The 26,848-nt window shown below is 31.3% G+C and overlaps 1 protein-coding gene across 4 annotated transcripts in view; it reads left to right on the top strand.

The window, feature by feature from the left end:
- LOC125069689 (rap1 GTPase-activating protein 1) overlaps window positions 1–26,848 on the top strand; it is a 264,762-nt gene that overhangs the window by 145,738 nt on the left and 92,176 nt on the right. For 2 of the 4 annotated variants that reach the window (XM_047679224.1, XM_047679225.1), the window contains one exon: window positions 20,247–20,388. In XM_047679224.1, coding sequence (XP_047535180.1) covers window positions 20,247–20,388 — 142 coding nt within the window. Of the gene's footprint in view, window positions 1–5,300; window positions 5,554–20,246; window positions 20,389–26,848 lie in introns of those variants that run through there. The other 2 variants (XM_047679221.1, XM_047679222.1) reach the window with 2 other exon arrangements.

Consider the following 26,848-nt stretch of genomic DNA (forward strand, 5'->3'; position numbering starts at 1 on the left):
CCAATTTTCACGTTTCAATCTCATCTTTTAAGTGTTCATTGTTTGGAAATTCTTATCTACGTTTATTTTTAATTTATAATTTTTTTTTATTTAATGTTTGTCTTCCAGAATAAGAAAACGTAACTAAAATATACAGTTTAAAATGAGATAGCGACAGTTTAACATGAATTGAAAAGGTTCCAAAAAATACCAGATCTCTTCGCCTCCAGCTACTTTATCGTAGGTATGTATTAGATAATTTTGAAGCTTGAACATTCGAATACATCTCATCATCGTATTTTCACTTGCCCAATAAAAACGATAACGACCACTTATCCTAATTTGAAGCACTTATAAATATGAGAGACTTCGGTATTTGATTCCAGCATAAATTTCAGTGATATGATTTTTGAGGCACTTAATTTGAGTTTATGATTAATCTCGTGTTCAGAGGTGATTAAAAACACGGTGAGGAATAATGCTCGTTGCGTATAAAATGTTGACGTATGTATTCATCAGACAACGTGATGGAATACGCTTCAACATTTCTCTTCCAGAGGGGAGAAGACTTACTCCTAACATTAGGGCATATAAGAACTCATACTTTGTTTAAATTTAATTTTAGAAAATAAACCTTTTATTTTTTAGTAAAATATACAGCAAGAAACTAGACAACATGATATTGCATGAAATATAATATTAACTTCCTTAAACAATAATGACAATATTGACGATGATTTATAACGACTTCGTTGACCTCTAAACCAACAAAACAATATGTCTGCCGGGAGATTTCCGAACGTTATCATTTCTGTATTTACTTTACTATTGTCAAATAGAACGTACAATTGACCCGTTATATTTATTTCTAATGTGGTAATATATAAAGATCATTTTTTATTTTAATTATTATTATGGGTGTTTAAAGTTCCTTAATAAATAGGTTCGTAATGTTTAGATTCAATCATCTTAACTGTATAAAAATGCAATCAAGTTTTGTTAATATTAATAAAATTATTAACATATAATCGTGTTTATTAATTATCGTTTAATTATTAAACGTTAATTTGGTACTCGATTCGTCGATGCGTTTTTTTTTTTAATCGAGAACATTTTTTTTTGTTAATTTAAAAATTGTGAACGTTATTATAATGAGCACAGATTTTAAAGGTTCGAAATTTAAATAATCCGACCGTTATTGAGTTTAAGATTTTATTTTTTCATAAGCATTTGTGTATGTATGCATGAATATATAATCGTCAGTATTTATTTCATGTGTCAAACAGAAACATTCGACCAATAATAGCATAATTAATCAATCTTCTATTCGATTTTTAAATTAAAATAAATTAAGAATATTAGGTTTAAATTTTTTATCTATTTCACTCGTGTGAGTTTAAAAAGTAAAACACTTTGAAATTATAGATATAAGTCAAATTATTATAGTTTATTTTGTACACCAGAATCAGCACAACTGACTACGTAACTATAAACAAGCCGCCAATCAAATAGTAACAATAGTGCTGTTTAAATTGCTTTTGTATTATAATTGGAACGATTATGATTACATAATCGTGTAGTTTTTGCCCTGTAGCTGACTGACAAATTGATATATCACTCCTATATTGCAAAATGGTCCACCCACGTGATTTCGTAGTCTGACAGTCCTTTGTTACTTAAGTGTTTAAGTATTTACTATTATCGGATTAGCTAGGGTTGTATATAATAGCTGCTTATATGACACCAATTGCCTTATTACTACCCCTTATCAATCCTTTAAACGGTGGTGATACAATTGTGAGTGGGCCAGCGTAATTACAGGGAGAAGACATTACTAAATTAGTTTTTATTTTGGTATGTTCGTGCTGTTAGCCTTATTAGTCTCGTCAGCGTCACCGAGCAAAAGTTATTGGCAAAATAAAATTATAAAAATCTTATCCTGCTATTATAATGCCTGGATGCAAGTGCGTATTACCATCAAAACGCCTTGTAAGGTGTAATTATAATATAGTAATTATAACAATTTATAAATTCAGCTGTTATAAATAATAAAAAGTAAAAAAACAAAGTTTACTAATACATATATGACTAAAATACAACACTATCTTATGCTAGTATGCTTATACTATTTTTAATTCAGCAACGCTACGGTATTTATTATTGCGCAAATGTATTCAATCGCGAACTAAGTACATAGACAATAAATCAAAATCAAAAGCATTGTAAATAAAACTCATAATATGATATCAAACATTATTATATTACTCTGTATCAATTCATCAATCTTTGATAGTGTAAAGATGAAATCATTATTGGAATTCTAATGAATTCGCCTTAGCAAAAACTCGTTTAACAATGGCTGTGCAAAAAATATTTATATAAAAACCGTAGCGTCCTTAGGTACAATTTTAATCACATGATATAATCTTAGGAAGCACAAAAACATGTTCCAATTTATATTCCTCTCGCTCAGCCCCCGAGCCCGCTCTGACAGATGCCTGGTTGATTTGGTAGGTTTAGTTTTACATTGTTATTTGACTTTGTTAACTAATTCCGCTTAAACCGTTTGATCGGACATTGACGGATCGTACATGTAGCCTATTCCAATCGAAGAAGAAATTAGGATAAACAAACCTTACATTTAGGTATTGTATCTAATAGCTCAGCTATATTGAAAACTAGTAACAGTTCTTGATTACTATATATTTATTTATAATTAAACACAATTTCACGTAACTACATACATCCATTTTAATTTTACTTCCAAAGATCCGATAACAGTGTCGTCGATGTTCAAAACGATTAGATTATTTAAGCTCTCGACCAATTATGTCGCGTTAATTCGATGTCAAATGCTGTTTATTTGGCTTTTATCCTCTCCACATTGGAATAGACTATAGCTGTATCATAGTTGTCGTAATGTTTGTACTAACTGCCCTTCAATTCAGGGTAGTAGAGTAAAATGAAATAGACTATAATTTTCCTCAGTAATCTAGCTATCTGAGTGAAACATAAAAAGTTATGCTAGTAGTTTATGATATGTAAGTTGAATGCGGACGAATATAATTGTTTTAATAAATTATACATAATATATGTGTATGAATATATACAATGAACCATTCCATAAAATAGCTTACTTTATTCAAACAATTGTCGTATATAATCCTTAAACCTCAAATATACAATGGTATAAAGAAATAAATTAAGATGATGATGCACATCTGACTGATTTAGGCCGCAAAGATCATTCTAATTATGAGATTATAATTCACAAGAGTATTACACTATTCCCTTACTTTTATAATCCGATGGGTTAGCAAATCCAACACATTTTCAAAGAGTTCAGCCGCAGTATCAACTCGAACTATTTTCCGACTCCTGGCTTAAAAACCCAATAACTTTCTTGGTCTTACCCGCGGTTTGGTCATAAAAAAACTTACGAGACAGTTTATCAATTACCCGTAAATGTCTCACTGCTAGGAAATGTCTCTTATCCTCGAGAAGAAGGTTTTGAAGCTTATTTCACCACATTGCTCAACTGCAGGTGGTTGGCTATTTACATCAATCGTTTGGTCTGTTAGAACTACTGATTGGTCCTCTCACATACCGTGATTCTAATGAGTAAATTCCTATTGGCGTTTTAAATTCTAAGTCGCCTTCGTTAAAATTCTAGCCTTGTTTTGCTCTCTCTTATAGCGAGATAAACATCAATGTTACGGATGTTATGTACATATCGGACTTGGTCATAAAATTTGATCCGCAATTAATCACAAGCTTTTTATTGTATTTGCATAATGTGGATGATCAATTAAATTTAGAATTTTGTTTGTTTCTATTTAGCTAATTTACAGCATTTAACGTTATTAAATATATATTGACTTTTAGAAAACATTTAAATACCACTTGTGTGACACAATAAAATTAACTTTTCTCATCAGAATTTTATTGATATCCTTCTGGGTAATTTTGGTCACAGCTTAGTCAAATATTCAGAGCAGTATTATAATGTACAAGACTACGCAAATACATGTGCACTCTCTTGTGCATTATGGTCCCTTATTCTCCTAATCCGATACAGCATCTAGGATTGAAAATCTAACACCACCACAAAAAAGTCAGGCACTAGACCAAAGGTTTTACGAGTATCGATGCCCGACAGTGTTAACTTCCAATCGACGCAGCGTTTGAACACAGAAACACGGGATTTGCAACCTATAGCAACAGGACTAATGACTAATGAAGCATTTATAAATTTATAAATTTATAAATTTATTGGACAACATCACATACATTACTCTGATCCCAATGTAAGTAGCTAAAGCACTTGTGTTATGGAAATCAGAAGTAACGACGGTACCACAAACACCCAGACCCAAGACAATGTAGAAAACTAATGAACCTTTTCTACATCGACTCGGCCGGGAATCGAACCCGGGACCTCAGAGTGGCGTACCCATGAAAACCGGTGTACACACTACTCGACCACGGAGGTCGTCATTTAATAATTAATCATATTCAAGGAAAACAAACAACGAACTTATAATCCGTATATTTTGGTAATTAGTAAGCTCGGTGACTTCAATCAATATCTCTATAAAATTCGAAGCAAACAAACCAAACTGTAACGATGAAACACGATAATATTACCGATATAAACGATGATGGATTCAACGATAGTGAATTCCATTTCAAGATGCGCAATCAAAATTGTATCTGATGAATTTTACAACCGTTATAGAAACTGTTAACTCAGCGACCGTAAATAATGCTTTGTAATGTTAGATAATTAATATAATAGCAATAATAATTAACATTGTATCTTCAAATCGAATGCTTAACGATACTTCGACTAACATACTCATTGCATATTTTTCGCTCTTCATAACGTAAAATCATTTATCAACATGCTTTTGTAGGGTCGTCTTTAGTATCTAATTGTATTTATTTCATATAAGTATATGTATTTATAGTATTTTTGCAATTGCTTGTAACATGTTATAATTTTACTTCTTTCGACTAATTATTCCTCTTTATTTTATTATTCTGTCCTAATTATTATTTCTTCTGGAAAATCCTGTACTCAATTCTCCTTTGTTCCTATTTTAATTCTGGTAAGAATAATTGAGTATGACAATTTATATATTATTGTTTCGAACAACAAAATAATACGTTTATTAAACTAACTAATTGATTTTTCCTCATTCCATTGTTAATTCTCTTGAAATTTAATGAGTAATTCGTATAATAGCTCACTTTCCTTGTAGTTGTTTGCTGTGACCTGTTTGCATGTAGTGCTTTTAGTAGTTAAGCGACCATCCTGTAAATAAAACCCTTCAATCTCTTTATCTTTATTGTAGGAGTGCAGCAAAAATTGGTACGCGGATTTAGCAAAGAAATTGAAATCAAGACGGCGATAGGTTCAACGAACTTTTGATTATTGTGAACATTTGTGAACTTAACAGCCGCACACCGAATGAAGTCGAAAGTTGTGAAGATGAAATATTTGCCCACGGGTGGGCAAAAAGAAACTTATACGCTCCTCACCGCTCGAAGAAGATACATGAAGAAGTTAATGTATGTACAGAATTATAATGTTTTATTTATACATATTTATGCGGATTTTATCAAGCTCGTGGTGACAGTTTGAATTAAACATGTAAATTCATAATTATTTCCGCCGAGTTAAATGGTTAACGATATCCTACCTATTGACTCGATGCCTATTGTGGAAGAGTTTGTGAAATTGCAGTAATGGCCGTTGTTGAACAAGTTGCTCAGCTCCCGTTAGTCCGAGATGTTTAATCATGATAGATGAACGCTAGCAATCTGTATCGAAAATACAGTTAACCGCGCAAATCCCTTTAAAGTTACCGTATTTTATTCTTTATTATCACAGCCCCAATAGCTTTTATTTTTGTCGTGTTGACCACAGTACGTTTCACTCTGGAACGTGCCTTACGTATCTCGTACACCAACTTCAGAACTGGTTCGTAGTTTGAAGGACGAAGATATATTTCTTTAGTAAATTACGTTAGTTAAGTAGAAATTGCTCTTGGCTATTGGTGTCATTAGTATGGCTGTTATAATGATTATTTTGTGCTATTAGCAAATGAGTCCCAGTGGGTGATTAAAGTTAAAACACGGTTTTTGCTGAGACTTCTTTGAATTGTGTTCTGTAGGATCAGTTACTTGTCGCTTAAGCGATCCATTAAATTCTCGTTTTATTTCAATTTCATTTCCAGTTACTTAATAGAAACTTCAATGCAACTATTCCATGTTTAGGTTATGCTCATAATTTCCGCATGCTATCATCTTCATGGATAAAAACAAAACTGTTTAGTACTTTAACTGTTTTTTTTCTCTGTTCTACACTGTTTATTTTTTTTTTTGTTGACGTTCTTTAGTGTATAAAAAATATATAAAACGTGCATATTCGCATTTGATACAGTACATTAAAGTACGATAATGGTTATGTTCGAATTTCGATCACTTGACGAATACTGGCTTAGTAGCTGACGGTGAACTAAACAAACATTAAAAAAAAAACACATCAAAAGTTTTTATTTAATTTACAATTTTAATGATACTATTCTATCTACCCTATAATATAAGTTCAATTTCATAATTTACATAATTACAATGTACGATCGTGTAATGTAGGTTACTTTACACCTACAATTATTTAAAAAAAAAGTTGTAATAAAACCATCAATTTGTATTTTGCCGGTGGCTCGTGTCGAAATGCCATCGTATTCAACGGCTTGAGACACCTGCTAATATGTCATCATTACGTCCGATTATATTATAATATTTAGCATAAATAATTACAACCGTCTAAACAGTAGAAAATTTAAGTTTTAAACAAATTATTATGTTTGCCCTCTGAAAATTACGCAAGGAATATTATTATGCATAAATTAAAAATGTTTCTCATTAAAATCAAGATAGAATTACGTTAATATTTAAGCTTTGTTTTCTAAGTAATTTTATTGTAAATCGAATTATGACTGAAATAACCTGACATCAATTTTTATCAAGAGGAAAAAATAACTAATTTTAAGAAACTAAATATTACTAAACACAAAAATCCACGAGAACAGTGATTTCACACCACAACAACCATTTTTTATCCTTTACTTTTTACGAGAAATAATGACTTATTTTCAAAGCGACTATAAGCAATACAGCATTAATCCTTATCCAATAAAGTACCTTAAATACATTGTGCATTTAATATATGGTCCTTTACGGCATCTAGGAGAATCTAATTTAAATGAATATTTTTGGAGATATTAGATTTAAAACGCAGAGACATAGCGGTTTGTATTTTCTAATGACTGCAAAACTGTGAACGCTGTAAGACATTATGTAATATATTTAGCATTGCATCCCTGAGAAGCCGGGGCTGGTCGCTAGTTTATTATAATTTTTATATATTTTACTGCCAAACAGCAATTCTTAGTACTATTGTGTTCTGCTTTAAATGATGACTGATCTAGTGTAATATAAAATAAAAAATATAACATATTATTCTTGTAGCACCAATGTCTATAAGCGGTGGTGACCACTTACAATCAGGTGGCCCATGTTTCCGTCCGCCTACCTAGCAAAAGATAAAAATATAATAAAATTTGCTAGTTAAATTTTATTATAAAAACCTTGCATGAGGAAGGATGTGTTCGCTTAGCGGAGTCGGAAACTTGGTGTTATAACTTAACCTAATATAACAAACGCGAAAGTTTGTGAAGATGGATAGATGAATCTATGTTAAATATCTTTAATGCAAAACCAGCTATTTGGATGAAATTTTGAAATAGAGGTAGTTTATGATCTGACTTAGAGCCGAGATGGCCGAGTGGTTGAAACGCGTGCATATTAATTAACGATTGCGAATTCAAATCCAGACAAACACCATTGAACTTTCACGTTCTTAATTTGTGTTTATAATTCATCTCAACCTGTATGTGTCTAATTTCATTGAAATTCTGTCACATTTGCATCCAACAGCTGGCATTGCAACCGGATCTGCGTGGTGATATTACCTCCTAAACTAAACTTCAAGGGAGAGCAGGTCTTAGCCCAGCGATGGGGCACTAACAGGCTGTTATTTATTACCCTGACTTAACACATACACACACGCACCCAGCGTGAGCTAATTATTTATATTATTGTAAACAAAAAAATATAAATATAAATATTGGACAACATCACATACATTACTCTGATCCCTATGTTAAGTAGCTAAAGCACTTGTTTTATGGAAAATCAGAAGTAACGACGGTACCACATAAACCCAGACCCAAGACAACATCGGGAATCGAACCCGGGACTTCGCAGTGGCGTACCCATGAAAACTGGTGTACACACTACTCGACCACGGAGGTCGTCAAAAATATACCTATTACTATAACATTAAATGGTCTAAGTTAATAATTATAAGTCAAACTAAGAAATGATTATTATCTCAATAGAGAAGCAATTAACACAAAGAGGCGGCACTTGATGGATTTGTTATTCCAAAAATGGAAACGCGTATGAACTTCAACGTATGATGTGGTAGTTGATAAATCGTACTTCCATTTCTCAGTAGTCACTAATGAAGCTGAGTTTTTGTTCGTCTAGACAAATTATTCATGACGTTATAATAAAAGAAAAAAGAACTAATTATTATTAAAAAATTATAACTAAGTTACATTGTGTTCTTCAAATAAATAATATAAATATAGTTTTAATAAATTATGATTGATTATTGTTGAAATGTACTAAACTGTTTTACCTTAAAATCTGAAATGGCTCATTGGTTAAAAATGTATGTCAACCAAAGATTGCGGGTTCAAACCCGAACAAGCTCCAAGTTAACAAATGATCAATGTTTTTGTATAATTCAACGCGTGCTCGGAGGTAAGGGAATCGCGACAAAACTTGCGTAGGATCATGCGTGGGATTGAAGTCTCTGTGTACTAACGCGCCATGGAGTAGCGTGGTGGAATAAACTCCAAACCTCCTTGATAAGAAATTGGGCTTTCCCAGCTATGGGACGTATACGGACTGCTATATTTTATACATTTACTAATTTCACTAGACTTATAGTATATTAAACTTTTTTAATTTCCATCACTGAACTAAAACTTCAATAAACATGATTCTTATGACAACATAATTTAATATTAATTCTACAAATATTCTCAAGTTGAATTTCTACTTCATGCAATCTCTGAAACTAAATTTCATCATGACAACCATAAGGTGACTTATGTTCGGGGCCGGTCACGAAATGTTTCTTGTTAATAAATTTATTCGAGCCTCGGAGGTAAATGTGAATCCTGGATGCCTGGGACAAGTACTTTGGCTTTATTATAACAAATGGTCCTTCTTATCTTCGACACAGTCATCTAAATTCGTATACAAATAAACATACGGAATGCATGTATGCATTCTGTATGATTTAACGCGTGTAGTTCTCTGTCACTCGATGGAATAAGCATGCTTTTTATATTTAATTTGGTGTTTTATAATTGTTACGCATTATTTTATAAAGGGTTAAATAAATATATCACTACGTATACATATATAATTCTGTGTCTAATATTACTTTTATTATCTTTTTTGAGTTCTAGAAGACACTTATTTAAGAAAAAGCATGCTTTATATTTATTTCAAGTTAGTATAATAAATCATGAAATGAATACGTATTTATTACATATAAAACTTAACACTTTAAAAACAAGTTGTCATTAAGTAAAAAACTGGTTACTTAATGACAACTTGTTACAACAAATTTGTTACTGTGCTTACATTTTTAATACAATTTTTTTAATTACAAGGCATAAATTTAAAATGTAAACCTTTGATTTTTTTTACCGTAATTACATTTCGAATGTTTGTCGAAACTTTTTTAACAGGTTTTACTTTTGTAATCGAATTGTTTTACTCGTAAAATGTTTAATTACAAGATAATTTCCATTAAAATTATGTCACGCTAATAAAAAATATTTTAATAATTTATCGATGTTATCAATAATATCGTTTAAGGTCGTCTGTTTCCATAACAAAAATGTTTTAATGAAATCTTGCGTAAACGGATTAGCCTTAGAAATATATTCTAAACAAACTATATCTAAAGTTCTGTAAGGCTTTAGCCTGTTACCATAACTCCTAAGAACAGTAGCACACTGTGTAGTGAAGCAGGCAATATAAATGAGTAATGTCTCAATAAACAGCGGGTTTACAAGACCGCTCAGCAGGAGTTATGCCGATACTACTAAGATCAAGCAAAGATTAAGATAACATGTACAGAAAGACTGAAAATAAATTTATAAAAAACAATCAATAACATTTCAGTTTTAATAAACCGAACTTCGAATTTCGAATTATTTCATATATCTTTTTAATTTTTACTATTTACTTCTCTTTCCCGTGCAATTGGATATCTTGGTCTACATTCGTTGTTTTTTTTTTCTTTATAAAAAGTTTTTAATTGTGTTTTACCAAAAAGTTTGAAACATACAACCATTAAACATTTCAGAAGTAATATATTTAACAACAAACACAATCTAACTTTCCTAAATACAAGCACGTTCTAGCTTCCATACACCAATATACATATACACAATTACTTTGTAAACTAAACAAACCGGGCCAACTGATATTTGCTACCATCTTATTCGACAACGTCTATTTAGAACTTGTATCTAATTTTCTGATTACCCTCGCACACAAGCCTATCCGATCCATAAATAAGGTAAGTCACTGACTGTATTCATAGCGCTATATAGGGACAAATATCTAAACACATCTTTATCCTTTTACGTTGTCATTTCTTCGCTCGTTCTTAAGATAAAGTGTAGCCGAGTATGGAGAAACAAAAAAGCGAGCGCGGCACACAAACAAGCTAGATTACGAATGCGTAATTTATTGTATGTCACTATAAAGTGCTATATTAGCAGTAAATAGCAAGCCTTATTTAATTCAGTGTCTATTCTGTTAAGTCGGAACCGAGTTCGTGAAGTCCTAACGATATTAGTTAAGCACGTCACGTTCCAATTTGTTCAGATTTGAATCTGTATGTAGACAATACATGCTCGATTTTATTCTTGAACTTTTATCCCCTGTTATGTTAGCATATATGGACTTATATAAAATAACCATCAGGGTAAAGGTCGTGTTATAATTATGTTTTACATTTTATATAACACAACGACTCTAGAGGTTCATTTCATAAAAATGTAGTGGCTATTTGGAGTTTGAATATTATAACGATTCTTTTTATTTTAATGTTCAAAGGAGCAAATTTCTTTCGCCGTTTTTTTTGGTATGAGGTATTTGTTAACGAAGTTGTAGATTTTTGTCGACAAAAAGCCTAATTAATATCGATTATGAATTTGATTCCGAAGATATTTTTTTTTGACATTGTAGTTTTATAATGAACTACAAACATCGTTTTCAAATGAAAAAAACCTATGAATTAAACCGAATTTTCATTTGTTTATTTTGTAGTCATTTCAAAATGTTGGAGAGATACTGGAATTTTTAATAATTTTTTTTTGTCTGATTATTGTTTCATCTGTCACACGTTCGTTTCTATTTATCTATAATAAACTAATATATTAAACTAAAGAGGTTTTTGGCACGCTATCTTAGAAGTTCGATTTGAATAAATCTATTTTCAATAGATAACTGTTTTATTCACAAAGGCTATAAACTATTCAACAACACGCTAATTACGTTTACCGCAGGTGAATCCCCACGGAGCACTAGTTTTAAAAAAACACTAATAGAATTATTATTATATTAAAAAAATGTAGGGATATACAATGAGAAAATTTAACTTATTAATAAAAACATTAACTAGTGTTGAGTCTGGCCGAAATTATTTTATATATACATACACATATATGTCATATATATATGACAGTGCCTTTTAAAACTGACACCGAACTGGCTAATTAATTTATAGATTTAACGAGATGTTGATCACTTTACATGATTATGTTAATATTTTAATCTCGTTTGCGGGAGGTCTGTTATATAAAATGTTCTTATATAATGTACGGCAAAAAAAACGAAGTGGACGATATGGCTGCTTCTAATGGCGCAAATACAAATAAAATCTGATATAACATTTAGAAAAATGCAACAAGCATAAATTGGCTTTGTACAATTAGTGTTCCGTATAAATTTTATTTATAGGTTTTCAGACGGGTCATTGGGCCACCTGATGTTAAATGATCACCTATAGACAGTGGCGCTATGAGAAATACTAACCATACCTTACTTCATCAATGTGCCACTAAACTTGGGATCTAGTCAAAATGGCTCATTTACCCTTCAAACCAGAACAAAACATAGAATATTTAATTAGTGGGTGGTACCTACCCAGAAAGACTTGCACAAAGCCGTACTACCAAGATTGTCTATACGGAACTATACGTCATGTTACTTACTGTATTCATTAGTATATTTAATTTTTGATAAGCTTCCGTCGATCAATATTTATTAATTCTATGTTTGATTACAATTGAATTATTTCTCCCCGTTTGAATGAAAAAGATTATACGAATATCTTAACTTTAATAACAGTGATACTTCCATGTACTGCGATCCATAGACAATGGGATGAAACGTTTCGGCTAACATATTTATACATATGGGATACTCATGGATGTTATATCTAAGTGCTCCCCTAAAATTCCCCTAGCCCATTTGCTTAGGGATATCCCAGGAAGCGCTTTGTTTTGATACACGTATCCCAGACACTATTTAAAAAGGCTTTTGTAACGTCAAGTGCGACTGTCATCTAGGCTACAAACAATGTTTTCAAGCGCGCAGTTCTTATGTCATTTTTTACCCTTTTTTAAATAGATTTTAGATCTTATACATAGTAATACATTAACAGGGTTCGTGACGTGGGCGACCCGTTTACGCGACAAACATAAATAGATGGCGCTCACATTATAGGGGATATATGATTTAATTTACAATCTATGAACCATGATAGCAGTGGCTAGAAGGCGTGAATATTAATTAATGATGAAGTTCTAATCCGATTTATTAAACTTATTTATTTTGTGTATATATCTCGTGTCTTTTTAGCATGTGTATTCACTAACGTACATTTGAGCAGCGTGAGGGAATAATCTCCTTTCTTCTCCAAACAGTAGAATAGTACATTTATTGGCTTTAATTTATTACTCTTTAATTTAAGAATATGTATATACATAATAGCTTACTATATTAATTCCTTTATATATAGTTACTTTATTTAAAAACATACTTATATTAATTAAAATACTTTAATTAAAAGATAATAAATAGAAATTCAAGTGATTGTTACGCTATCGACAAAATAAACGAAACGGAAAAGTTCCTTTTAAAAAATCTCTTTCGTATTTCTTTCATTTGAATACAATGGCTTTACTAGTTCTTCCATGAACCCAAACAAAAACAAAGATCACAACAATTAAAAACAATTCAAAAAGACTTTCCGGGTGTCGCAAAATTTGTACGTTTTTTAATTCAATTATGCAACACCTTTATACATTGATTCTCAGATAGTAAATCTAATAACAAATGGAGGTCGTGTCAAGTGTCGGTCATGCGCGTGCGAGTGTGACTGACATCGATCTCGTAACCGGATCGCGCGAGATGCTGCGCCTGCGCACATGCTGTTAATATTAATAGTTATTGTTGATAAATTATTTAATTTATGTCATTGAATACAATGTTAATTTAGTTTTATACTTGATTGTAATTTGTCGATATTTATAGAAAGAGTTTAGAAATGTTGTATGTAGTATAAATAAATTCAGCGATTTACATGAGGACAACCTTTGCAAGTACGGTCTTGGTCTACCAGTAAATTCAACAATATTATGAGCCTTCTTGTACGTTAAATTAACAAATAAAAATCAATTTTTAGAAAAGATAGTGATATAAATAAATTAAAATATAGATACATTATTATTCTTGAAATGACACAAGTTTTTCTGTAATAATTTCTAGTTGTTTATATTTTGCATTAATATTAAAAGTAATACTTTTCTTAAAACCGTATTGTCTGAAATTGTTATTATTTCTCACGCTTAAAACACCGTTCAAAGCGTTCACTGTAAAAATGTTTATGTTATAACAATATCGAAATCTTTACGACCTCAACACGTGTTTCTTTTGTAAGTACCATCGGCGTAGTTCTGACAAAAAAATATTTAAAGATATTTTTAGTAATATTATTTTAAAAATGAATTCTATGAAAATTCAAAACAATAACATACAAAACAGTGATATTAATGTATTAACAATATCAATTGTAAATAAATATAATAATTGTAAAAGTGATATTTTAGTAATTTATATTTTAAGTTACTTGTGTGTTTTTAACGACTGTGTTTTTTCTGAGGCGTCAAGTTATATATCTTTAAAAATCTTCTCACTTATTGAAAAAATATTTTTATAGAGATTGTACCCATCCGTCTCGACTTCACACGGTTAAGAATATGGAAAAGAAGGTATATGAACAAACATACAAAGACCTTATCGAGCGTACGTAGAGCAATCCCATCAAATCAAAGTTTAATCACAATTGCATGAACAGTTCAGGAAAACATAACGCACAAAATATACAAACAGTCATATTCTTAGAAGGTACTGATTCGTGTATATCTGTACTCCGTTTTACGTACATTTTCCAATTTTTATAGGCTTCAAAAACGACGCTAATTTTAGTAACAGAACCGAATTTTTTATTTGTTTTTTTCTGAAACACACTGTTACGTTATACGCTTCGTTTCAAAACCCCCGTACCTCATGTCACATTGATTTATAGGAATTGTTAAAATTTTAAACCACGTAACCGATGCATGTGCAATATTTCATATATGAATGAAAAAGTAGACTAATAAATACCATATAAATCCTACATGATAAAACCTCCGTGGTATAGTCTCGTATCCAAGGCGGTGTGTTTATAAATACGAAGATTGAAGTATTTTAATATTAATTTTACCATACACACTTTCTGTGATTTTGACATATTATTTTAAAAATGTATTCACAGCTTTCAATGTTAATTGAAGAAGTTTAAGATCTATTCAGGACGGTTGTCAAAGAAGTTGAAATGAAAAGAAAATGGAACGTAATTTATTTAATGTCAAATCTTATATAAAAATTTACGTTCTTATATACATTTGGGATTACTACTACTTCATAATCGATCACTTTAGAAGTTCATTAATTAAATTTATATTGATTGAGAAGATTTTTATATAAACACAATCCTCTTGGAAAAATTTTGGTGGTAGGGCTTTGTGCAAGCGCGTCTGGGTAGGTACCCCCCACTCATCAGATATTCTATCGCCAAACAACATTACTTAGCATTGTAGCGTTCCGGTTTGAGAGGTAAGTGAGCCAGCGTAACTACAGGCACAAGGGAAATAACATTTCAGTTCCCAACGTTAATATTTCTTACAACGAAATTGTCTATGGGCGGTGGTGACCACTTACCATCAGTTGGCCCATATGCTCTATCGCCAACTAATACCATAAAAAAATATATTGGAAGTCGCTACTAATGGAACTACCATTGCAGCTTTTATACCGTTCAACCGATCGCTATGACAATTGGTATATTGTATTGGTACAAATACAGTCCAATTCAACTAACTTATAAAGGTAACTATATTGAATCTATTCCGTTTATACTTCGAAAATATCTCACCAAAATTAACCTCAGCTGCATACCAATACCAATACAAAACTGACGCCCAATACTTAACTATTTATTTATATCGATTACGATACGATCTCGATTGGATCGGATCCAACTTTGACCGAACCACAAATCAAATGACTGACAAATATCTTAGTGGAATTGGGACCCAGGACAACGTCCACGGAATTGGAAACTTTGACAAACTGTTGTTCAAACCTCCTAATGACTTCGAGTAGTAATATTAGAGCTCATAAACGCCAAAGCATTATGTCTCATTCACATTGTAAAGTGAATTTAAAATGTTGTGGTTAAAGTTTCGTTCGACTTTCACTCTTTTAAGATATGGTATAAAACCCGCATTTTCGAGGTATAACCCGTAGCACCGCGGGGTTTTTGTATTTTCTTAACTACGTTGATTGTGGAGAAAAGATTTACGCTGGTCCTGCTAATTGGATAAGTTTGATAAAGAGATGGAAATTTCTCGTTTTGTATTAAAATCGCTTTATCATTTCTCTATTTTGTACTTGTCTTGTAAATTAACTCGAATGTTATTATAATAATAGTTCAGATGTATACAATTACATAAATAGTATACCTAATAGATACCTACCTACTAATATGTAGTGAAAAAAAAATTAGTTAAAAAGGTAAAGGTAAAACAACCTATAAAGTATTGGCTGGACTAGTCTTATGTTCTTTAAAGGATTTGAAGCTGATCGCACCCAGCTTTAATGCAGATTGGTGAATCAACTTGACAGAATTCCACCGCAAAATGCAGGTTATCTCACGAAGTTTTTTACCACCGATCACGAGATATATAATTACAAACACCATTAGTGGAGAGTAGTTTACAAATGTAACCACAGAGATACTCGCCCTGACTTGAACTCACTATCTTCAGTTACGATCCATTGGTTCCATCCCTAGCGTCACCTCAGTTCTATAATTTATTAGTCAGACATGTAAAATTTGTTTACATTTGGTATTCAAATAATAACATACTCTTTCACCCTTACATCATATGTACATAATTTATAACATGTATTTTATATGAATATATAATAGCACAAAAATATCAATTAATTTAAATGGAAAATCAATAGTGACCAAAAAAAACCTGCAACGTGATCAAATGAAATAAAATTTCGAAGCCGACAAATAACCACTCTTATTTCAGTAAGTTAAGGTTTATATTCGATAAATCGTTTCACGAAAAGATAATTAAACATTCATAAAATGACCGTATATACGTAATATGTATGGTAGTTTTAATCACTGGTTTGTTATATTCTCAATTTTCAGAAGCTTTTGACCGAATTTTGTTTCATTTTATTTATTATATAAGTTTTAATCAATAATATCTATGTATAATATTTGTTGATTCATCACGTGCTTGATGGTGAAAGACATCGTGAAGATACTCGACTGTGTTGTTGTAGCAGCGTGGTGGATTAAGTTCCAAGCCTCTTCGAAAGTCCAAATTAACGAAAAACTTACAAAAAATAATGTAAGAAATACTTTTAGAAAACGATAGCATGTAATAATTTTGAGGAGGTATATTTAAACCACCCTAATAAATTTCACTTATCTTGTTGGCTGTATAATACTTAACTGTATTCAATTTAATAATAAAAAAAAATTAAACTACGACAGACCAAATAAATTGATAGGATATTTATTTTTTGTGGTCAGCGATTAAATATAAACAATTAAGGAACGTTTTATGACATTGACTAGACCTATCAAGCTTTTAACTTACGACTGTCGATAAGATCAAATTTAACTATAGATGTCGGTTAATAGAATATGTAGGTGTAATGATTAGGTTGGCAGGTGCCCATATTAAAATAATGACATCCAACGCCCTTAAACTATATTAAACCTGTTCGTTAACTTTGTTTTTATACGGCTTAATTAATAACGTTATAATTTTTTGTCGCAAAAAACTGTGATGATCCTGTTGATAATACACGTGGCTTTCAACCGCTAACCGTGAGTGAAAATCTCAGTAGATATATACTACTCTTTTAGGTTGATCCACTTCGGGTTATTCATTTATAATCCTCAGTGGATCTGCCTAAAATAACAAGTAAGATAATCTGTACAATGTTTACTAGTTGGTTCTGGTATTCAGGCCCCTTTTAATCCAGTGTGCAAAAAACCCTGGTACCGCGTGTTGGGGGTTGTGCTAAAGGCGGTGCTGGTATTATTGAAAAATAGTTATAATTATATATTTAAACGTTTCAAAATGGACATAAACTTAAATTAATTTTAGAAACGTCTTAAAGGATGATATTATTGTTTTCATAATATAATATATTAATATAAATTTTGCTTGTAATATTGTTAGGGCATTAACACAAATACAAATTACACCGATAAGATATATTAAACATATATTATATTATGTTTTAAAACTTAAACCGGTATTTCCACAAACATCCATAAGGAAATAATAACATATTTAATTTAATGAAAACAATCATTGTTACAAATGAACCATCTGCCTTCGAATTACATGAATCTCAACAATACACGCCCTTTCAACGCCACTAAATTAGAATCAGCCGAAAAACAAACATTCCTTGATTGAGTTGCCCGAGGACCGGTTTTTGCAACAATTCGAGTAGGGGAACGAATTTAATTTGGAAAACCATTTAGGTCATAACGCGTAGCTGTAAAGGGGATCAATGAATGGTCAGTTAATTGACTCAATAAATCACAGATCTCGAACCATTATTCGTTCTGAATGTGTAATTTTCACTAGGTCGGCTCGCTGGACAACAGATGGGGTTGCTCGCGAGCGCTATTGTTTAAAACATTTAAATACAAACAAAGTACCGGTTCTCGAAAGTTATGCTGTACTGTCATCATTTATATTCCCGTATAAATGTGCTTTAGAAAATTTGAATATTTCACGTTGGTCTCGTGCCGTTAAATGATTATAATTAGGACATTATTCATTGATTACACCGGGCTTTTAACGGATATCGGCTACAAAACATAAGACCAAGCATATTTAGTAAATTTAATTTATATTTACATAGTGTTAATGTTGTTATATGTTGTTTAACTCATAACTAATGTGATTTTATAATCTAACTCGGTAGGTCGTCAGTTGTGTGTATTAAGTAATATAAATAACTAAAAAATATGTTACTACGTCCACCAATAAGTATGGAGTTTATTGCTTATTATTTTTGGTCTGACGAACAATTTACTTTATGTTAATTTACAATCCGCAAATCAAATATAAGCTCATAAAAGCCAACACGAATATAGTTTAACTTCATCTTATTTGTCTGTAAATAAAATGCTCTGTAATTCACTCATAGGTAAAAGTAAAAATTAAACTAGCCACCGTAATATATTAAGGTAATAACCTTAATATATTACGATGGCTAGTTTAATAAAATAATTATTGGAAATATTGTTTCGAAATAAAATAGCCGAGTCTATCTACGCAATGAAATTAAGCCATTTATATGCTTTACTTTTTGAGATTGTTAGTAATTATTGTTAGAGTATAATAATGCACTATGCATGTTAATGCATAATATCTTCTACGTGTAAATAATTAAGTACCTAGGTAATAATAATAAATAACGTTACGCAATTTATTTCGGTTTTATTGGCAATAATTATGGAAATGGTATTTTTTTAATAATCTGCGTTCTGGTAGGGCTCTGTGTCCGTCTGGAGGTACCACCTACTTATGATATATTCTACCGCCAAGCAGCAATACTTAGTATTTTTGAGGTGAGTGAGCCAGTGTAACTTCAGGCAGAAGAGACACGTTGTTGTCGTGTATCTTCTGCATCTCAGTTACCAAGATGCATGGTGCATTAGCGACGTAGGGAATAATTAAAATTTATTACGGCGCCAATGGGCAGAGGACAGGCTATTCGCCTGTCATCTGTCCTCTGTCCGCCTTTAATTGAAGAAATAGAGCATTTATCATTTCATAAAAGTTCACCAGAAATAGATTTAAAACAATATAAGTACGAAATGAAAAATAAGTATTTAAAACTATTTCACCAAATTGTTCCATTTTAAGTGTCCATAAAGTGTCCATAAGATTTCGCGACGATGTAGTATGTTATTATTATTAAAAAAATCATGACACAAATCAATGATGTATGCGGACATTCCATTGCGATAGAAGTCATACATTCGCTGACGATACACACACAAAATTCAACAGCCGTCAAGTTATAACTTGTCTTCAAAATTTGTATGTTATAGTAACTGTTGCTTTGATTTAAAGCATTTATAAAGCAATATAATCTGCATTGCTTGGGTCAATATAAAATAACTGGATTATTTCCCTCATATTTATTTTTAGCACATTGAAATGAAGAATTCATTTTACTATAATATAACATTATAAAATGGTAACTATAATTTAAAACATATATATACTCACTCTAATCATAATAATCGTTGAAATGTATATTTTAATATTTACTTAAAATACAACTAACGCCATCCAGCGGACATCAATGAAACTACAACATCAATTTAGCTCGGCCAAGTACTTAGTTCCTATAATTTTCCATAGGCGGCAGCACGTTGCGGCGCCATGGAGCTCGACGACAACGGGTAGCGCCCGAGCTCAGCACGAACTATTCGAGTTGCTTGAACGAGTACAATGTTCGAGGCTGGACGACCAGAGGGCAGTACTGCCGCCATATTTTTCTCAGGTAAGTTTTTTTTCATAGTGTTTACTGTATATAAAAAATGTTGTATATTTATTTATCAGTGATTTTGTTTGTAGAGGATTATAACAACTATGGTTACTACGGTGTACTTTTAATTCGTACAGTCGAATAAAAGTTATAATAACGACCGTCTCTACAACCATATATTTCCATATTATATTATTTCCAACTATTTTTATGTCTAATTTCGAAACGACTTGTTAATGATTGAAACTTAAAAGCGCGATGTGTTAAATTTCAATGCTTATTTCGTAGTTTTTTTTTTAATTCATGAAGATAAATAATTATTAAATCAAGTTGGTCGTTGGTAACGATTATGTTAAAATAATGCGTGTGTAAATGTAATATATCATTTGAAATAAATACGTAGTTGTATTATTATATTTAATTGGAAACTTTGAAAAGGAAATAATTACTTCTTTACACTAGTTCGAAGCGTCAATTTCCAAAGAATTAGGTACATACTTATTTTGACATAGTGATAATTATGTACGAATTTGTAACATTCCCTTCCATTACCAAATTTTACTACTTAGTGTAGGCTATTCCCAGGGGCGTTGCTAGGTGGGCAAGGGTGCATAGAAAAAGAATCGGGCCCTCACTCTCCTTTCTACCCCCTCTTCAACTTATATTGCCCTTCAAAATTATACATAGGAAAATCAAAAATCATGTTAAAAGGGTGGAGGTTTTCCTTCCCCCTGAACTCCGGAGCCCTGATACCTCGCACCAGCTGGCTCTACGATAGCTACGCCACTGTCTATTCCAATGGAAGTAGTAGGGGTAAAGATAAATAAATGATGGTGACCTTGAATTTTCGAGACCAAAAATAATAATCAATGTTAGGGATACACTACTAATTCTTGGAAAAAAGCAATTTGAAAAGAGGCAAAGTTAGTATCAGCATTTTGAATATATATAATGGTTAATTAATTAGTATTTGAGGCTGTTATAAATAAATATATTATAATAATCAAGATTTGTTTATAGTGTATAATGTACAAGAGCTATTAGGAAATCCCATATTCTATAACCTTTGTTTATCATTAAAATATAGTAAAATTAGTACCTATTGGGTTATGGTAATCACTCCTAGATATAAAATATCTGTCTTTTGCTCTTGAACGGCCGAACCACAGTACCGAATTTGATAAAATATGGAATGATACAAGCTTAAACTACAAGGAAAGACTTAGTAGTGTTTGTGTGAGTATCATCGTACGATTAGCGTCTAAAACGAGAGCGAAGTCGCGGTTGACAACCAGTACTTTGTAGAAGCGTGAGTGAGTCAGTTTATATACCCAAACGATAAGTAACATTGTAAATATTATTGTTTGTTTTTATTTCTTACAATTACTATGTTTTTTATGACAAATTTGAAAACCGTACTTTATGTCCTTTGTCAGTTCGAAATCAAGCTTTAAATTAAAAAATGAAATCAGGAAATAATAACTGTTTCTCGAAGACACGGTCAATCATTTTTCCAGCTAGACTAAAGACCGTTTCGAGTTCAACTGCCACTGGATCGTCGGTTCGTAAAAATAATCGGCGGAAATGATAAAAGGTATAAAGATTCGTGGGGTGGTAAGCGGAGCGTGGTAGAATTATCTTGTAACGTTCGTCATGCCCTATGCCTTAAACTTCGTACTTGTTGTGTTGCCTTTTCTTATAGAATATTTTTTAAAATATTTGAAATAATACATTAAATTATTGGTTTCGTGTTCTATATGAACCACAATAAACCAGATTTATAAAGTGGTAAAATTTGTTTGTTTGTATGTAGGAAATAATGATCCAAATCTTACAAAATTTTCTTAAGATGTTATAATACCTGAGTTCTAGACATAAATTATATTAATATACCCGAGCGAAACTGGGTCAGGTCGCTGGTATTAAATAAAAAAAAATTATGCGTTTCTTTTTATGTTTGATTTTTATGAAATGTTTAATTAAGAATAATTTTTACCATAAATAAATTGTTTTAGCTTGAACTGTTTAAGATATGCATCGCAAGTATAAATATTTATAAAGAGCAAACTGTTCCATAAAATTAGGTTTGGTTGAATTTGAAAGATTTAATTGCCGGCATAACTTATTATTCACCCTTTCTGGCTCTAACTTTTCGATTTTTAGTACAATATTATTCAATTTGTCAAACGGTTTTAATTTTGAAAGAAAGAAAAGAGCAACCTTTTAAAGTAATGTATTAGTTGAAATATGACTTGAAACATTAAAGGTAATTACCTTAACGGCTACAGCTACAGGAAAGAGGTCATAAGAGACTGTCCACGAATTTTTAAGCTATATATTTCGATTGTCAGTCACGGATTTTGAGGAAAGCTACAATTACCAAGAAAAACGTGACAATTATGGATAAATGACATATTTATGGATTGTTATAAACCATAATGAAGGTTATATTTACCATTAAAAACTTTTGGAGAGACAATATATTGAAAAAAAAAAATATTCGACCGTCCTAGGCCGTCAACAACTTAAATGTACGGCGGCGGCCGGCCCTGTCAGCAACACGAGGTTGTCCAATTTTTTAATAAAGCGATATTATATTTTAAGCCAAAAATATCCGTCACTAGATAGAATACAATATTTAATAAATTGATAGATTAAAACGAAGCGATTGATATTCTGAAATAACTCAAATCATACCTCACTAGTAAAATGTCAAAACTCGATTTACGGTGATACGCTATTTTCATGTCTATATCCTTTAAATATTATAATAATTAATGTCAATTTCGTATACATGTATTTTACTGACATTTCATTATCGTATTCTGCGAGGAGAACAGTAATAAACATGAACATCAATAAAACAATGATAAGTAATTTAAAAATATTTAAATAATGAGAGTTATAATTATAACAGAACTTATAGATAAAATAATAAAACTTATTATATAAGCCGCACGTTGTGTTTGTTTGTTTATGTTACGATAGATTTAAAAATGTTTTCGAACGGAAGCTTGCATTAACTCGATCCTTTGTTCGTTTCGAAGAAATTCGTGTTTAAAATGAAACAGTTGTAGAATTTGAACATGCTGACTGAATTATTAGAAACCCTCAGCTAGTTTTACATTGCTCCAATTTTTTACATGACTATATATTTGGATGATTAAAAAACTATTATTCATTGTATGTGAATATTGTAAATCAACAAAAATTATATTGTATAGTATACAAAAACTACAACTATAAAAATATAAAAATGTGTTACTAAAATTATAAGGGTCACCTTAAAGAAAAATAAACTGCGTCGTTCTGTCTTGTCTTGGATCGCTCTTATTAAATTTGTGTAGTTTTTTATTCTCCGAAGTATGTTGAGCCAGTTTTTTCGTTTACACAAATTTCGCTCCAAAAAACAGTAGTTGTGAGTAAGATTATTATTTATTTTTAAAATATCTTAATTTTATTAATTTATAATTATCTTACTTTTCAGAACTTATTTATGTATTTTTTTTTATTATCTGTAATTGATTAGCATAAACATGTAATGTTAAATAAGCTTATTAATTAAACAATCCAGCGCAGCACGTTCGAAAATAAATTATTTACTATATGGAAAATATATAACTACGTAGAAACAGAATATATGTATTAATTAAATCCGTAAGATAATGACCAGTTATATGTATGTAACTGTGTGCTTTAGAATGGTTTACAAATATAATTATTATTTACCTATTGATATAATGCATTAACAATACAATTAACGTCGGTATCAACGTAAACATTTGCCTTGCTGTGGCGCCAAGCTAACCTAACCCGATTTTTACAGACGTTGACTGGTCATCCAGGAAAATGAACTGTTTTTCCTTCATTAAAGCAATTAAATTGTTTATAATATAGTATCAAACCGGAAATAATTCAAGTACGTCCTAGAGGCGTAGTTTTTTTATTGTTTTCATTTATTATTATTATTCAAAAAAACATTGTGCGATGGAAACGTTTCGGGTGAAAATTTGCCATCCATGCGTATCCACCAATCCGTATTAAGTGGCGTTGGCAACTTCAAACCTTAACCTCAAGATGAGAGTAGGCTATAGCCCAGTTGTGGGATGTATGCAGGACATTGTAAGCTCCCCTATTATATCTTATGACTAGGAAAACAGTGATTACTTATATTTTGCCTCTTCATTTCGGTAGAATGAGCATTGTTAATGTTAACTAACTCTAAAAATAGTATAAACTTGAAAAATTACAATGGTCAAATGTGCCTGTGCATTCTCGTATAAAGCATGTTATTTTAAATTTGATGAATTGTAGTTTTTCCGAAATATGTGGAGCAATTTTAGATAAACAACATAAGTGAAATGGAACATTTTAATAATAGAAATAAAGCTGTTTAAAATATGTTGCCGACTTGTAGAATAAAAATCGTACATATCGTCACGTGGTAAAAAAACTATCACAAATGCCGTCACGCGATACATACTTCTAAGCATCAATAGATTGCTCCGTTTTACTTTTAATCATTAGTTCCTTGTTAAGTATGTTATCTTATGAATTAATGTTTACTGTAACTTCAGATGCTGATGTATTCGATATATGATTTGGTTCCTACTTCTGGACTGCGATTTTCTTTATCTGGTATTTTAAGTAATGTTTTTAAAGATTAGAGTTATAATGAAGTGAACCATCCCTGTTCGCTAATCTAAAAAAATGTAGTATATTTTATAATATATTATTTCAATATTAGTTGATGGTAGGACTTGCATGTCCATTTGTAGGTACTATCCACTCCTCTAAAACTAATAATTTGGTGATCCGTTTTGGAGGGTGAGTGAGATAGTGTAACAGGCACAAAGACAATAACATCTTATAATGCCCAAAGTTGAAGGAAGATTAATCATTCTTCAATTACCAATGTCTATGGATGGCGGTGACCACGTACCTCCAAGTGGCCGATTTGCCAGACTGCTTACCAATCTTAAATTAAAAAAAAATGTGTTTGCCATCTTCGACCCTGGGTTGAAAGTAAACGGCGAGATGATTTCAATATGACCTCGTGGATTAACACATTATTGTCATTCCCTTTTACTTTTATAGAGTAAACTTACTAGTGTTTCAATATTCATATTGTATTTTTTTTTTCATTATTCTGTGATTAAGGTTTTTGGGCGCACGTGTGTGATGTATATCTTACGTTGTTTCTATAATATCAGTTTTGACGAGGTATGTTTGTTTTTCATATTGTTAATTAATAAAATATTAATCTTATTTATCAAAATCTTACGACTTCGATCTTCAAAAGATCCAGCGATAATACCTTACGATAATCTTGAACCTGATACTTCTTTAAAATCTTTGCCGCCTTCGTCTTTTACTTTGTTCCTCTGTTTAATCGGTAGAATCTACTTTCTGGTTCCATAGAATTTACATTCCATTAATATTATACAAAAGTTCTCATTAGTGCAACAATGACTAAATATTTCGATTTTAATTGTTATTGAGTTAGATCAAAATACATAAAAACTGAGATGGCCCAGTGGTTAGAACGCGTGCATCCTAACTGATGATTTCGGATTCAAGCCCAGACAAGCACCACTGATTTTTCATGTGCTTAATTTATGTTATGTTATGTTATAATTCATCTCGTTCTCGGCAGTGAAGGAAAACATCGTGAGGAAACCTGCATGTATCTAATTTCAACGAAATTATGCCGCAATGAAGCAGTGGCGTGGAATATGCTCCAAACCTTCTCCTCAAAGAGAGAGGAGGCCTTAGCCCAGCAGTGGGAAATTTACAGGCTGCTAATGTAAATGTAAAATACATATGAAGAAATTTTAGGCTTACTTATATCTGTGGTACATCTTATATCCAGTAATTTTATATTTTATTACTATTCTACGATAAATATCAACATAATTTAAACGTATATACTCGATTTGGTATGTATTTATAAATTGAATTCTTATTTTTTTATTGCACCATCTGTCATAGCATTCATTGCTAATTTCTAACCTTAAGGCTGAAACAAAGCGCTATTTAGCGATAAGCCTTATTGTACAAACGTGTTTATTATGATAAGTGCTTCTGTAGTGTGTCTGTATTTTTATACGTTTAGTGTGTAATACAAGTGAATCTGCTTATTTATATTTTGTGCTCCTTAGTTTTGGTTTGGATCGCAAAGTCCTCTTATGCTCTTAAGGTAAATGTTACGAAATTTCACCATGCTGTTCCGCAGTGGGTCGGTTGATACATGGAATTTTATCTGATACACGTAGGTTTCCTTGTGATGTCCTTGTTCACCTCGAGAATATTTTATAATGAATAAAAATTAAGCATACAAAAACTGAATGGGTTGGTTCGAAATTTTATTTTCGGTTTTTTGGAAGTATTATTAGACCAGTACCCAATAACATGGGAGACTCGTGAGTATGTAGATATCCTAAAAGTAGACTATTCTTACAAAATAAAAAATACA

This window comes from Vanessa atalanta, chromosome 16 (assembly GCF_905147765.1).
Source record: "Vanessa atalanta chromosome 16, ilVanAtal1.2, whole genome shotgun sequence".
In the NCBI taxonomy this organism is placed as follows: Eukaryota; Metazoa; Arthropoda; class Insecta; order Lepidoptera; family Nymphalidae; genus Vanessa; species Vanessa atalanta.